The 16,577-nt window shown below is 34.1% G+C and overlaps 1 protein-coding gene across 1 annotated transcript in view; it reads right to left on the bottom strand.

Annotated features, from left to right (window-relative positions):
* Nucleotides 1-7,993, bottom strand: part of LOC148940732 (uncharacterized) — a 146,689-nt gene extending 138,696 nt beyond the window's left edge. Inside the window, 1 exon segment of the mRNA XM_089105056.1 lies at nucleotides 7,919-7,993. Within this exon segment, the coding sequence (XP_088961182.1) occupies nucleotides 7,919-7,921 (3 nt within the window). The 5' untranslated portion in view covers nucleotides 7,922-7,993.
* Between the last annotated feature and the right edge of the window lie 8,584 nt (nucleotides 7,994-16,577).

Below are 16,577 nucleotides of genomic sequence, written 5' to 3'. Positions count from 1 at the left end.
TTGATGTTTCAAAGTTCGTTTTGGATTTTTTTTCCCTTGAAATACAAGTTGGAAATATTTCAGTAGTGTTTGGTCGTGGTTTACCTTGTCACTGTTACATTCTCTTTATGTTTCTAAGTTCATTTTAGATTATTTTTTTTTATTTTTTTTGTTGAAATGTAAGAGTTGGGATATTTCAGTAGTGTTTTATTGTGGTTTACCTTGCCACTGTTACATTCTCTTGATGTTTCAAAGTTCATTTTGGATTTTTTTTTGGTTGAAATGTAAGTTTTGGAATATTTCAGTAGTGTTTGCCGTGGTTTACCTTGTCAATGTTACATTCTCCTTATGTTTTAAAGTTCATTTTGGATTTTTTCATCGAAATTCAAGAGTTGGAATATTTCGGTAGTATTTTATCATGGTTTACCTTGTCACTGTTACATTCTCTTGAGGTTTCAAATGGTTTAAATTGTCACTGTTACATGCTTTTGATGTTTCAAAGTTCATTTTGAATTTGTTTCCTTGAAATGTAAGAGTAGGAATATTTCAGTAGTGTTTGTCGTGGTTTACCTTGTCACTGTTACATTCTCTTGATGTTTCAAAGTTCATTTTAGATTTTATTCGTTGAAATGTAAGAGTTGTCATATTTCAGAACTGTTTTCAAGTGGTTTACCTTGTCACTGTTACATTCTCTTGATCCTTCAAAGTTCATTTTGAATTTTTTTTTTTCGTTGAAATGTAAGTTGGATTATTTCAGTAGCGTTTTTTCGTGGTTTACCATGTCACTGTTACATTCTCTTGATGTTTCAAAGTTCATTTTGGATTTATTTTTCCTTGAAATGCAAGTTGGAATATTTCAGTAGTGTTTTGTCGTGGTTTACCTTGTCACTGTTACGTTCTCTTTATGTTTCAAAGTTCATTTCAGATTTTTTTTTCCTTTTTTTGTTGAAATGTAAGAGTTGGGTATTTCAGTAGTTTTTTATTGTGGTTTACCTTGCCACTGTTACATTCTCTTGATGTTTCAAAGTTCATTTTGGATTTTTTTTTTTTTGGTTGTAATGTAAGAGTTGGAATATTTCAGTAGTGTTTACCGTGGTTTACCTTGTCACTGTTACATTCTCTTGATGTTTCAAATGGTTTACCTTGTCACTGTAACATTCTGAAGATGTTTCAGAGTTCATTTTTGATTTTTTTTTTTATTGAACTGTAAGAGTTGGAATATTTCAATAGTGTTTTCTCGTGGTTTACCTTGTCACTGTTACATTCTCTTGATACTTCAAAGTTCATTTTGGAGTTTTTTTCGTTGAAATATAAGAGTTGGATTATGTCAGTTGTGTTTTGTCGTGCTTTACCATGTCACTGTTACATTCTGAAGATGTTTCAAAGTTCATTTTAGATTTTTCCGTTGTAATGTAAGAGTTGGAATATTTCAGTAGTGTTTTGTCATGGTTTACCTATTCACTGTTACATCTTCTTGATGTTTCAAAGTTCATATTAGATTTTTTTTTCCTTTAAATTTAAGGGTTGGAATATTTCAGTAGTGTTTTGTAGTGGTTTACATTGTCACTATTACATTCTCTTGATTTTTAAAGTTCATTTTGATTTTTTTTTTCTTTGAAATGTAAGAGTTGGAATATTTCAGTAGTGTTTTCTCGTGGTTTACCTTGTAACTGTTACATTCTGAAGATCTTTCAAAGTTCATTTTGGATTTTTTCGTTGAAATGTAAGAGTTGGAATATTTCAGTAGTGTTTTCTCATGGTTTACCATGTCACTGTTACTGTTTCTTGATGCTTCAGAGTTCCTTTTGGATTTTTTTTCGTTGAAATGTAAGAGTTGGATTATTTCAGGAGTGTTTTGTCGTGCTTTACCGTGTGACTGTTATATTCTGAAGATGTTTCTAAGTTCATTTTGGATTTTTTTTTTTATTGAAATGTAAGAGTTGGAATATTTCAGTAATGTTTTGTTGTGGTTTACCTTATCACTGTTACATTCTCTTGATGTTTAAAAGTTCATTTTGGATTTTTTTTTTTACATTGAAATGTAAGAGTTGGAATATTTCAATAGTATTTTGTCGTGGTTTACCTTGTCACTGTTACATTCTCTTTATTTTTCAAATTTCATTTTGGATTTTTTTTTTTTCGTTGCAATGTAAGTGTTGGAATATGTCAGTAGTGTTTTGTCGTGGTTTACCATGTCACTGTTACATTCTCTTGATGTTTCAAATTTTATTTTGGATTTTTTTTTTGTTGTTGAAATGTAAGAGTTGGAATATTTCAGTAGTGTTTTGTCGTTGTTTACCTTGCCACTGTTACATTCTGAAGATGTTTCAAAGTTCATTTTGAATTTTTTATCGTTGAAACGTAAGAGTTGGAATATTTCAGTATTATTTTGTCGTGGTTTACCTTGTCACTTTTATATTCTCTTGATGTTTCAAAGTTCATATTTGTATTTTTTTTCCCTTGAAATGTAAGAGTTGGAATATTTCCGTAGTATTTTGTCGTGGTTTACCTTGTCACTGTTAAATTCTCTTGATGTTTCAAAGTTCATTTTGGATTTTTTTTTGAAATGTAAGCGTTTGAATATTTCAGTAGTGTTTTGTCGTGGTTTACCTTGTCACTGTTACATTCTGAAGATGTTTCAAAGTTCATTTTAGATTTTTTTTTTCGTTGAAATGTATGATTCCAACGAAAAAATCCAAAATGAACTTTGAAGCATCAAGAGAATGTAACAGTGACATGGTAAACCATGAGAAAACACTACTGAAATATTCCAACTCTTACATTTCAACGAAAAAATCCAAAATTAACTTTGAAATATCTTCAGAATGTAACAATGACAAGGTAAACCACGAGACAATACTACTGAAATATTCCAAATCTTACATTTCAACGAAAATAAAAATCCAAAATGAACTTTGAAAAATCAAGAGAATTTAACAGTAACAATGTAAACCACTACAAAACCCAACTGAAATATTCCAACTCTTAAATTTCAAGGAAAAAAATCTAAAATGAACTTTGAAGCATCAAGAGAATGAATAGGTAAACCACGACGAAACACTACTGAAATATTCCAACTCTTACATTTCAACGAATGAAATCCAAAATGAACTTTGAAACATCAAGAGAATGTAATAGTGAGAAGGTAAACCACGACAAAACACTATTCAAATATTCAAACTCCTACATTACAATGAAAAAAATCTAAATTGATTTTTGAAACATCAAGAGAATGTAACAGTGACAAGGTAAACCACGAGAAAAAACTACTGAAATATTCCAACTCTTACAGTTCAATGAAAAAAATCAAAAATGAATTTTGAAACATCTTCAGAATGTAACAATGACAAGGCAAACCATTTGAAACATCAAGAGAATGTAATAGTGACAAGGTAAACCATGATAAAACACTACTGATTTGTTCCAACTCTTCCATTTCAATGAAAAAATCCAAAATGAACTTTGAAACATCAAGAGAATGTAACAGTGACAAGGTAAACCACGACAAAACACTACTGAAATATTCCAACTCTTGCATTTCAAGGAAAAAAAATCCAAAATGAACTTTGAACCATCAAGAGAATGTAACAGTGACATGGTAAACCACGACAAAACACTACTGAAGTATTCCAGCTCTTACATTTCAAGGGAAAAAATCCAAACTGAACATAGAAACATCAAGAGAATGTAACAGTGACAAGGTAAACCACTACAAAACACTACTGAAATAATCAAACTTACATTTCAACAAAAAAAATCCAAAATGAACTTTGAAGCTTCAAGAGAATGTAACAGTGACAAGGTAAACCTCGTGAAAACAGTAATGATATATTACAAGTCTTACTTTTCAACGAATGAAATCCAAAATTGACTTTGAAAAATCAAAAGAAAGTAGCAATGACAAGGTAAACCACGACAAAACTCTACTGAAATATTCCAACTCTTACATTTCAAGTAAAAAAAACTAAAATGAGCTTTGAAACATCAAGAGAATGTAACAGTGACAAGGTAAACCACGACAAAACACTACTGAAATATTACAACTCTTACATTTCAACGAATGTAATCCAAAATGAACTTTGAAACATCCAGAGAATGTAACAGTGACAATTCCAACTCTTACATTTCAACGAAAAAAATCCAAAATGAACTTTGAAACATCAAGAGAATGTAACAGTGACAAGGTAAACCACGAAAAAGCAGCACTGAAATATGCCGACTCTTACACTTCAACGAATGAAATCCAAAATGAACTTTGAAACATCAAGAGAATTTAACAGTGACAAGTTAAACCACGTCAAACACTACTGATATATTTCAACTCTTACATTTCAACGAAAAAAATCCAAAATGAACTTTGAAACATCAAGATAATGCAACAGTGACAAGGTAAACCACGACAAACCACTACTAAAATATTCCAACTCTTTCATTTCAACGAAAAAAAAATATAAAATGAGCCTTGAAACTTCAAGAGAATGTAACAGTGGTATGGTAAACCACGACAAAACACTACTGAAATATGCCAACTCTTACATTTCAATGAATGTGATCCAAAACGAACTTTGAAACATCAAGAGAATGTAACAATAACAAGGCAAACCACGAGAAAACACTACTGAAATATTCCAACTCTTGCATTTTAACGAAAAAAAAAATCCAAAATAAACTTTGAAACATTTTCAGAATGTAACAGTGACATGGTAAAACACGACAAAACACTACTGAAACAATCCAACTCTTACATTTCAACGAAAGAATCCAAAATGAATTTTGAAATATCAAGAGAATGTAACAGTGATAAGGTAAACCACGACAAAACACTACTGAAATATTCCTACGCTTACATTTCAACGAACAAATATTCAAAATGAACTTTGAAGCATCAAGAGATTGTAACAGTGACAAGGTAAACAACGACAAAACACTGTTGAAATATTCCAACTTACATTTCACCAAAAAAAATCCTAAATCAACTTTAAAACATCAAGAGAATGAAAGAGTGATAAGATAAACCATGAAAAAACACTAATGGTGGGAGGGGGTAAAAAATTTGGGGGGTGGGATGGGGGCCCTTCTGTGTCTCAAGTGCGCAAGAAAAATATTAAAAATGGGGGGCAAAAAAGTTGGGGACCCGGGGGGAGGGGCCCAAAGAGGGGGCGGGGAGGGAGGCCCTTTGGGGGGGCGGGGGAGGGGTGCTTTGGTGAGCCCTGGGGAGGGGACCCTTTGGGGAGCCCGGGGGAGGGGCCCTTTGGGGGCCCGTGGGGAGGCGGCCCTTTGGGGTTTGGGTAGGGGACCTTACAACGCTGTTCAAATGGAACTTGTGTATTATAACGATCACAGAGTTTCACCGCAAATTATCTTCTAAAATGTCTCAAACTGTTTCGCGCAAAAAAATCTCTAAAATGCCGATTAATTTGTTTCGCCCCAATAATCCCCTAAAAGTAATTCCTGCGTGTTCCTTTGTTTCGGCATCCTTGCGCTGTCACATTTGAAATTCCCTGGAAACCATTTCCCGCGTAAAATACATTCAATCTGTCTTGATCTCGTGTGAATTTCTGAAAAAATCTAAGGTGTTCCTAGTTACACTATTATGGCTTCGAAAGAATATTAATATTAATCTCTCAGACCTAAGGACCAGAGAAGCCATATTTAAAATAGAATATTAATTTATATCGCAGATGTAAAGATTAGAGAAGCCATATTGTTTCTGAATTCCCTTTCGTAGATCAATATAGAATTCCCCGTCGATTATGTAATCGATTTCTCAGAAATCTAGTCCCCTTTGATTATGTAAATCAGTTTCTCAGAAATCTAGTCCCCTTTGTGGATCAATAATCCATGAATAAATTATGTGCAATCCGTACCTTCTTACCCCTTTCTACTTACATGATATCTTACATCCCAAAACAAAATCCTTACAGAGGAGGCATCAGGTGTTTTCTTTTTGTGTAGATGTCAGTTGGGCCATTACAGGTTTCAGATGGGTTTAGCGCGCGTGGACGGAAACCAATAACCTTAGTGCAGGTGGCTAAGGAACCAAAGATACAGAAAAGGCCTGTTACTGATGGAGCCCTATTGTCGATTTGGTCTGACTTAATCCTTACCAATAACCGATTCGCTCAGAAATGATAGAAGTTAGAGTATATTCTCGTCAGAACTGATGTTTTTTTAAGGCATTCCATTGCTATCTAATCACACTTTACTAATGACGCTGATGAAAAATGTTTAACAATTACTTGATTTTCTTCAATTTCGAAAACTAAATGTAAAAATATAAATTATAATAATGCAACTCCCTTAATATCAAGCATTACAGGTTTCTGAGGAAGATCCCATCAATAGTATTTGAAAGGGAAAATCAGTTATTTCAGGCTACACTTTTTCACAGGATCATTGATTGACTTGACTAAATTCCACCAAGTGTTTGTTTTGGGGAATTGTTTCTGTTTTCCTCCTCCTAGGTGCAATTTGCAATTTCAGGCTCATTTGGACCTTCAGTTTCAGCCCCTGATGGTAAATTATTAAAATCTGCGCGGAAATGGCCATATTCATGGAAGGTGAATGAAAACCTTTTCATCATGATATATGCCAGATATTTTTCACTTATATTTACTTATATATTTAGATCGAAAATCTTACCTGATTTATTTCAATAAGATATAATAGGTCCCATGCTTTGATATGATTCTATATGAGGGGCTTTTGTCTATCTTGGAAAGCAGTTCAGGAAGTTGAATGAAACTCTCAAGAATGAATCCAAAGCCTCAATGACTTTGAGAAAGTATTTTGAAGTAACTATCTCTACCCCTTCCTCTGCCCAAGGGCACTGATAATAGATAACCTTTACAATCTTTGTGTTATAAAAGTGAAACCTTGAGAAATAGATGAGCTGCTCAAATGAGGCACAAGGAAACTGTTTTGAGTTATATACCTTTGCTCAATCCTGATTTATAATGTTTTAACAATTTGAAAACCTATTTTCTTTTTATTGGGCAAAAAATCTTAATATGGCTTATAATCCTGCTGAAGCAATAGGAATTACGTTACCAAGAACTAGAGCAAGTAAAAAAAAGACTGAAAGCCCTAAATTAACATAATACTTTTTTTCCAAGTCTAGATAGGTATAGACCCGTAATCTAGGCAATCTCCTAAGCCTTAGAAATATAGAAGCCTAGAATCCAAATTTGTATTTTAGGCCCTTGATGCCTTCCTCAGAATTTCATTCACCTAACTCAGCTGCTTTCTACGATATCAGAAAGTCACTTAACTAGAATTTTACCTCTGGCTCCAGGGTTCAGTGTGTTGCTTGGATAAAACTAAATACACTTGAATTATCCACTTGAATAACTTGAATTATCCAGTAGTGTATGGTTGTGGTTTACCTTGTCACAGTTACATTTTCTTGATTTTTCAAAGTTCATTTTGAATTTCTTTCATTGAAATGCAAGAGTTGGACCACAATGCATTGAAATGCAAGATGTTACCACAGAACATAAAAGTTTTTGGACTCTTCAATTGTTTTGATTGAAATGTGTATCTCAAACCTTGATCCGATACCATACAAGACAATGGGAGGCACCAGGAGGCTCTTGTGGCAATGATGGGGTTTTGGGCTGCCAAACAATTTTTTTTTTTCAAGAGACGGATTTTTTTTTTTCTAATCGAGTGGACTCTCCCAAGTTTCTGTTTTACAAGTTTCTGAAGTTTCTGTATTATCATATCTTACTATGATGGGACAAAGAAGAAAAAAATGAAATCCTTTTAGAGCTAATTAAAAATAAAAACAAGTAAACGCTATTGTTTTGAATTGACAAGTCTATAATACTTATCAAGTTTTCAATCATTAATGACTTTATTTTTATGTTCGTCGGAATTTCAAAGACACGTTTACAAAGCTTCTATATCCAACTACAGTTCATTAATAATTTACGCTTACCATAATTGATAAATATTCCAATACACAGATGTGCAAAATCTTGATCAGAACTAAGGATTTACAAGATATCTTGGCTAAAATTATGGACTAAATTTCTTATTTTTGCGGTTTGAAACGAACTGTTGGCCAGCGAATCACGCAAGTCTTTTATTTCACCGGAGAGAAGCAATTCAATCAATACGTCTTGACCAAAAATTCAGAAGTTCCTTAGTAAAAAGTATAGATAGCCAAGCTAGGCAGAAGTAAAGTTTAGTTTTTTCAGTCAAATTAAGAAATGCAAGGTAATCAACAAGAACAGTAAATGCCTGAAACTAAATTTTAAGCTTACCCACCTTCAGGAAAGGTATCCGAGGGAAAGTTTTCAATGAGGTTAAAACTGTATTAAATTTGCACCAAAAAATTAAACTGTCAGGGGCAAAAAATCGAAGTGTTTTTAATTTTAACCCATGGGCGCCCATATGGGGGGGCAGGGGGGGGCTCCCGCCTCCCCCTGGCTGAATTATGCTGCCTTATTTTTATATTTTTGTTCTGAGATTTCTATTATATAGCATTAGAAGTACCAATTAGACGAGGTTTACCCCCCCTGGAATTCAGCTTATGGGCACCCATGTTTTAACCCCCTAGAATAGGGAGCTGAAAAAAAACAAATGAACTTGGATTGTCAGTTAGTATACATATACTGATATATATATTCCTTAAAGTTTTAATACTTTTTTATTTGTTATAGTAAAAAGTGAAACATTTAAAATGTTTTGTTTTCAGTAAAGGACAAATTATGTTCTAGTTTTGAGAAAGCATATGGGTTGTCCGCCCTACTCGTGTAGTTTTGAGTTTCACTCTGTTATTTGTTGTGATTTCTGTTCGTTTTGTGTTTTATTTCTTTATTGATGGTGATTTCTGGTAGTTTTACGATTGGGAGATTATTTGACTGTATTTTTGCTCATCTTGACTTAATGGAGCTTTTTACTTTTCTTTGAAAAACTTATTTTGTGAAATAAGTCTTTTAAATTAATTTCTGATTGTTTTTTTATTGACATGGTCTTTTTCATGGAAAAAATAATATTCTTATATCTGTTCGGTTTTTTTTTCTGTAAGAATCTATAGTTTGACTTGCTATTTGTATGTTGGATAAACTTGTTTCAATGATTCTTAATCCTGACATAAAAAGTATTGTTGAATTTCATTTTATAGTTCCTCAAGTTCATTTGAATATAAAACATAATATCAATCCTAATTTATTCTATACATGCTCTTTGACAACCTGAATAAACTTATACTCCTTTGATTTATTTAAATTGTACAGAAGTTGTAGTAGTAGTAGCCCCTAAAGTTTAAACTTAATATCCCCGGTCGTTCTCTATATATTAGTGAGGTTTCTTATTGGTGACCATACAAAGTGCCTTATGACTTAGTTCAAAAACGGCATTTATTTTTAAAGCATAATGGGCCACTTGCATAATTGTAGGGAGGTTAACATATCTAATATCCCTAGAGACATAGTTGCTGGATCGTTCTACTATGCTGAACAAAATGGCTGTTTAAAAATTTTGACTGAATATGTTTGGAAAAATAATGGGCTTGGGAGGAGAGATGTTTGCCCTCCAATCCCTTTTTAATCTTAAGAAGGGCACTAGAACTTTTAATTTTGAATTGAAGTAGCTCCTCTAAAAGTTTCAAGGTACTTGCCTAAAATAAAAAACACGATTGAGAACATGTATTTCGTATATCCGGTTTTTCATGCTGTCTATACCAGATAATAACCTTCGGCTCGTTGACAAACCACATTTTAGTTGTTTTTTTTAATTAACCGTTTAGTTGGTATTTTGGTTAGGCTAGGTTATTTTTGGTTACGCGCTCTGGGCGGCCCCCTTTCCATAATTCTTTGTGGTAGTTTTCATAATTTTGTTACTAAAGCATTGTATTTTCATCATATTTTGTTTTATTTCATCAGCATTTACCAAACTTCACTTCTCGAGCGTGTTTCATATAATAGACAATTACCAGTGTCAATGATATTTCTAGCTATTATAAAGCGGCGCTGCCTATGATATTGCTTATATGCCCTTTCGAAAACCTGTATGCAAATAGTTTTTCGCTTAATTGAAACTCTTTCCTAAACATGCCCTAAAGGTTTCACCTTAATTCCCTTAGCGTAATTAGTTACAGTAACTGTAGTGGTAGTATTGATAGTATACACATAGTGCCTTCTGGCTAGTTCAAAATCCGCCTCAACGTACAATTAAAGCTTTAACTTAATAATGCACCTGTTTTTGAGATATTACTTTGATACCTTTTTGAAAATCCACATGCTCATAGTGTGTTTTTATTTAGTTCAACATCCGCCTAAATACTCCTTAAAGCTTCACCTTCCCTCTGAAAATTCCTTGAAAATTTCACCTTCCTACCAATGGGCATAGTTGTAACAATAGTCACAGTAGTAGCATTAATAGTAATAGCGGTAGTACTTGTAACAGAAGAAGTATTAACGTATTGCCTTTTGGTCAGTAAAATATCCTTCTCATTTCACCTTAATACAATTAGCCATTGCTATGACGTTGCTGATAGGTCCTTTTGATAACCTGTTTGTTTATATGCTTCTTGAAATTTTCAATTCAATACACTTAACCTTACAAGTAGTTGCAATAGTTGTAGTAGTAGCAGCAGTAGTAGTAAATGTAGCAGTGATAGGATGCCCGCCCTTCATTTTCTTTTGACTGTTAAAGATAACACTAAAACTTCCGACTTCCATCAAATAAGCCCCCTCCCATCCGAAGTTTATACGACCACCCGTTCCATAAAAACCTTCTAAGCCCCAGGGCTTTACTTACAAACCTTGCCCCTGGGCACTGGGGGTTTGTGTCCACCCTGAAGACATGGCTTTTTGCTCTTTAGACTATTGTGAACAAAATGGCTATCCCACAATTTCTATTGGATGCATCTCGAGGAAAGAGGGTGTCAAGGAGGGGGGGAGGGCTAGTTGCACTCCATCACTTTTGACTTTTAAAAAAGAACTAGAACTAGCCTATACATTTCCAATCAAATTAGCCTCCTCTAAAGTTCAGACAACCACTCCGTCCATCAAAACTTTATATACTCCCGAGGCAAAACTTATAACCCTTGCTTCCCAGACTCTAGGGGCTGTGTCAACCCCAAAAGCCTAGTTGTGTCATCTTTGGACTGTTTTTAAACAGATGACAATCCCAAATTTCTATCAGATGCATTTAGAGAAAATATGACGTAGGGGGGGGGGTAGCTGCTGTATTATCATTTTGACTCTTAAAATGGGAACGAGCAAGCGTTCGATTTTGTTGATAGAAGAGCTTTAGTAAAGGTTTTATGCTTGTATGGTATACAAGATAAATACATCAAAGTGATTAGTGCTATGTACGAAAATAACATTACTGTGGTTAAGGTAGGAAATTAGGTCAGCAGCTGGTTTCGTGTTAAATCAGGAGTTAAGCAGGGCTGCGTTATATCCCCATTTGTATGGATTATTTTGATGGATTTTGTTTTAAGGAGCACATGAAAGGCAATGGGAGACCACGGAATCAAATGGGGAGGAAAAAGTCTCCAGGACTTGGATTATGCTGATGATTTAAGCAAGATGAAAGTGTGAGCAAAATGAATGAAGTTTTAGAGGTTTTGAGAGTTCAGGGTGCTAGAATTGGTTTGAAAATTAATGTTAGGAAGACTAAGTCACTAAGGCTAGGAATAAGTGAAGATGAAAAGGTGACTTTGGGGAATGAAAAGATTGATCAGGTGGGCAGCTTCACTTACGTTGGTAGTATTATTAGTAAAGATGGTGGGAGCATTGAAGTTGTTAAAAATAGAATAGCTAAGGCTCAGGGTGTTCTTTCACAGTTAAAAAAAGTTTGGAAGAATAGGAAGATAAGCCTGCAAACCAAGATTAGAATAATAGAAGCTACAGTGATTACAGTGATCAAATATGGCTCTGAAGTATGGACGCTCCGAAAAGCGGATGAAGATTTGCGAGATGTTTTCCAGCAAAATTGCTTAAGGATTGTTCTGTGTACCCAGCTGACTGACCGTATTTCAAACAACAGGCTATACGAAAAATGTGGCTCAATACCGCTCTCTAGGGCTATAATGAAAGAAAGGTTGAGGTGGTTAGGGCACGTTGTACGGATGAAGGATGACAGATTGCCGAAGATTGTTCCTTTCGGCCAACCATCTAGGGCTAAACGGAAAGCAGGTCGTCCCCGTCTGGGATGGGAGGACGTCATAAAGAAAGATTTAAACTAAATGGGAACTTCGTGGGCGGGTGTAAAAAGGGAGGCTTTGAATAGATTGGAGTGGAGGAGGATCGTGCGTATCTGTGTTGGCCTCAGTCGGCTTGGTGCTGCGGTGAGTTGTTAGTAGTAGTAGTAGTAGTAATATGCGTATGCTTAGGAACGGATATCCCAGTCCATTACTATCTTGGGAATATGGGAGGGGTCACTATTTTTTGATAAATTTAAATCGATTGATAATATCAAAATTTTTACTCGAAAATTTTCAAACAAAATTTATTTTTCATCTTTTGGGCTAAAATTTTCGTTTAAACACCCCGAAATGGCGGAAATGCTACGGTACTTTGTTTTGGAATATTTCTTTGTTAATTAAAAAGGTCATTAGGATGTTTAGTGTTTTTTTTCTAATGAGCTTTCTCCCAATTTCTAGAACCTTCGTTTAACATGATCAACCCTAAGGAGAAAGCAAAAAAATAAATACCCAACTAGACTACGCAAACAAAAAGTTTGACATTTCGTCCCAAGTCTCTAAGACAACTGCTGAAACAAAAAGGCCGGTGAATAGGGATTAGACGATTTTTTACAGCATTGAAATATTTTAGTGCAACGATCAAGGAGCAAAAGATGGGACAACTCTTCTCATATGCGGAATAATTTTTGTTCATTTCATGTTTCAATGTTTCTCCTAACTACCAGTTAAAACAAAAAGTTTATTAAATTTAATTTTCGACTGTTTCTGCGAATGAAGCCTTGTAATCCTCCTTCCTGAAAAAATTGCCTTTATCAATAAACATTCCTCCCATGAAAAATCCCTCCTTAAGAAATCTCCCTCCCCGGTTAAGCCCATCTTTGATGAACTCTCCTGATCCTGTTTTTGCAAAAAAAATGCAAAATTTCATGGATAATCAAGCAAATCAACTTACTTAAGTGAAACTTCGAAATACATGTATATAACTAACCACTTATGTTGAATGAACAACGTATGTCGCAATCTAGGAACGAATGTGCGACCGTATGGCATTACTTCGTCTGAAACTGGGATGCCCAAGACATAAAATTTTGATACTTTTAAATTGATTGGTTACCTCAGAATTTTTAATCTATAGCAACTTGGTCCTCTTTGGGTAAAAATTGTAGTTGATGCCACCATTTGGCTACTTAAAAGGGCATGAGCCCTTGGCAGCACTCACAATTCCTTCCATAATGAGCCCATTTTTCCAGGACTACAAGTTTGATTCGATCATCCCTTGGAAAAAAGAACAGCCAATAGTCGTGATCTCTTATACATTTTATACGAACTCTTATTATTTTTTTAAAATCCTAAAAAGGGATTATTCCAAATTGGCTTCTCACTCCCTTGGACTATCTGACTTGGCTTTTTCTACAACTAATTTAGTTTAATTTAATGACGTGACACGTGACAAGTAATGATAAGGAAACAACGCTTTACAAACAAAGAAAAACGAAAGAAACTTTTTTTTGCATAGAGTTAGTGTTTTAGCTATAATTTTCAAGCCAACTGGGTTGAAAAAATTTTGTATAGACTATTTTGTCTTCTTCTGCTGGACCTAAGGACCTTAATGTAAGCTTAAACCAATCGGATAAAACATAAAATTTGACCTAGCTTCAGGTCCCACATATCAATACAACCAAACTCCAAATTTGCTTGTATTCATTGAAGTCTACTTGACTCTATGTGCATAACCTCTGATTTCCAAGTCAATTGGTGACAAAACAAGAGAAATTGGAGGCAAAAAGGGCAAATAGGCTCTTTCGCGGGCCTTACAAATGAATGGTATGCAAATCTAGTATTACCCAAACCGAAAAAACTTTACCAAAATTCTTCGTATAAACCAGAACCTCCATTGAAGAACGAACAAAAATCAATTCTAAAAATTTTTTTTTCAAAATGTATAGTTTTCAAAGAAAAGTAAAGAAGCATATTAAACCAGTGAGGAGGAGATATAACCCCAAGTCTAAACTCAAACTTAAAATGAACGGAAATCATTATGAATGATTAAAGGACACCCAAAATGAACACAAATTGCAATGAATAGTCAAGTCGAACTTAATACGAACATATTTTAAAGATTAATACAAACAGGAGTAGGGCTAGCAGTCTTAACCTTGTAAAGGCTATAGCGTCATTTGCGCTTTGTTCGACAAATTAATTAAAAAAACTTTTTTCAAAATGTACAATTTTCAAAGAAAAGTAAAGAACCATATTAAACCAGTGAGGAGCAGATATAAACCCAAGTCTAAACTCAAACTTAAAATGAACGGAAATCATTATGAATGATTAAAGGACACCCAAAATGAACACAAATTGCAATGAATAGTCAAGTCGAACTTAAAACGAACATATTTTAAAGATTAATACAAACAGGAGTAGGGCTAGCAGTCTTAACCTTGTAAAGGCTATACCAGTAGGAATGACAGTACCAGCACGAAATGGACATAATTTATGCATGTTTTTATGATTTTTTTCACTGAGAATAAAAAAACAGGATTTTTCTCACTTTGGTATATTTTCAATGTTTATTGATTCTAACGGGTCAATGATTCTAACGTCTAGGTGTAATGACACTGGGGTGAAGTTTGCACATGCGCATTAACAGGGGAAGAGATGTATTTATCTAGGACTCGAGGGGGAAGTGCTTTTCCGAGAACTTGATTTGCATAATCGGTGGGGGAATGTATTCATCCGATAACGGGAAACAGGATCACGTGTCTCCATCTAAGCCAATCAGGGAAGTTATGTAAGGTTTCCCATTACATCACAATTCAACCTTGAGATTTTGTATATAACGGACATGCGTTGTGATTAAACTTTCATAAAGTCCTAAGACACCATGGATAAAGCATCTGATATTATTGACTCTGAAGCTTTGGCTACAGCGATTTATAATATGAGTTCAGTTTAGTAAATTTTCCTAGTTTATTTCCAAATAAAATCATTTTACATAGTCACCCCTCCAGTAAATTCAGGGTATATACCCCCCCCCCACAATACAAACTCCACTATATGATGTTTATACTCGACAGAAAGCGTAAAATACGCTTTTTTGACCATGTAAACCTCCCCCCTTCCCCTGTTTATGACTTTAATTCTTACAAAGGAAATAACTATGTTTTTTGTTAAATTCAGTATCTTACCTAAAAGTAACTGTCAACTTTCTGTCAACTCTTAATATAATGACCCTCTTATGACTTAAGCATTTCCGCAAGGATTTAAAACCTATTGATATCTGTGAAGTACATCCTGCTTTGCTAAATCCTAACCATAGCGGCTTAACCAAAAGTTTCTCTGAGAAGATACTTTTTCCAATCAAATTAAAAACATAGATTTATAATGCGAGTTATACTTATTAAGTTTTCCTAGCATATTTCCAAATAAAATCATTTTACATAGCCCCCAAAATATATTCAAATTCAGGTAACCCCCCCCCCACAATACAAACTCCACTATATGATGTATATACTCGCTAGAAAGCGTAAAATACGCTCTTTTTTACAATGTAAACCCCATCCTCCCTTCCCCCCTTTTTACGACTTTAATTCATTCATTAGAAATAATTCTTTTACTCAAAAAATGCCATTTTCCCATCATGCATTTAAAATCATCAAAATAGAATATGCTCTCTTTACGGTCAAGACAAAACCGTGTGTGATTAAGTCTTTAATCCTCTTATAAGAGGGAAGCTTCATAGACAACCTTCGCGTGGAAAGATTGCTGTTAATTAAGCTTGTGTTGTTTCAAAGCTTTGCGTAATTCTATGTTGTCTGAAAGAACAGAGATTAAATTGTCTGCAAAATTAATATAGACATTTAGGACTTTATGTAAAGATATTCAGGACTTTTTTAATTAGAAACTATGTAAAAGGAAGAGTGAAACGAGTTATTTCCAAAATTAAGATCTAACAAATATTTTTAGGACATTATGTAAAAGGGGGGAGGGGCAATGCCTCACTTCTAACAGCTTTCGTTGTAAGGTGAAAACAAACTGTTTCTTCGCATGAAAAGTAAGGGGGGTTAAGAAAAAGATACATAGCTTTATTATGCGTAAATTGAATAGCATTTTTACCTATGATAACAAATTTTAGGTCTATAAGCTGTGTGTTAACAATCTTTTTTATCTTATTTAAAGCCTTGATTTCTATCCTAAGACTGCAGACTACTGATTGTCAAGGTTTATTTTTTCACAAGTTGTGCAATAAAAACGTTTGATTTCTAAGCCTAGTATATTTCCTGCAAATTTTTACTGTTTCCTTTACTGAAAAGGGGAGGAGGAGGCTTCTTTGCGATAAATGCTTTCTAGACAAAATTCTGGTTATGGGGCGGGGGGTACTAATGTTTCTTCTGTAAAAAAAGGGAATCATTTTTTAATACTAAATTTTTTCTTCTTTTTA

Source organism: Artemia sp. Qi Xiang Cuo, chromosome 19 (assembly GCF_049724085.1).
Source record: "Artemia sp. Qi Xiang Cuo chromosome 19, ASM4972408v1, whole genome shotgun sequence".
In the NCBI taxonomy this organism is placed as follows: Eukaryota; Metazoa; Arthropoda; class Branchiopoda; order Anostraca; family Artemiidae; genus Artemia; species Artemia sp. Qi Xiang Cuo.
The sequence above is the reverse complement of the archived record's forward strand: the minus strand, read 5'-3'. Positions and strand labels throughout refer to the sequence as shown.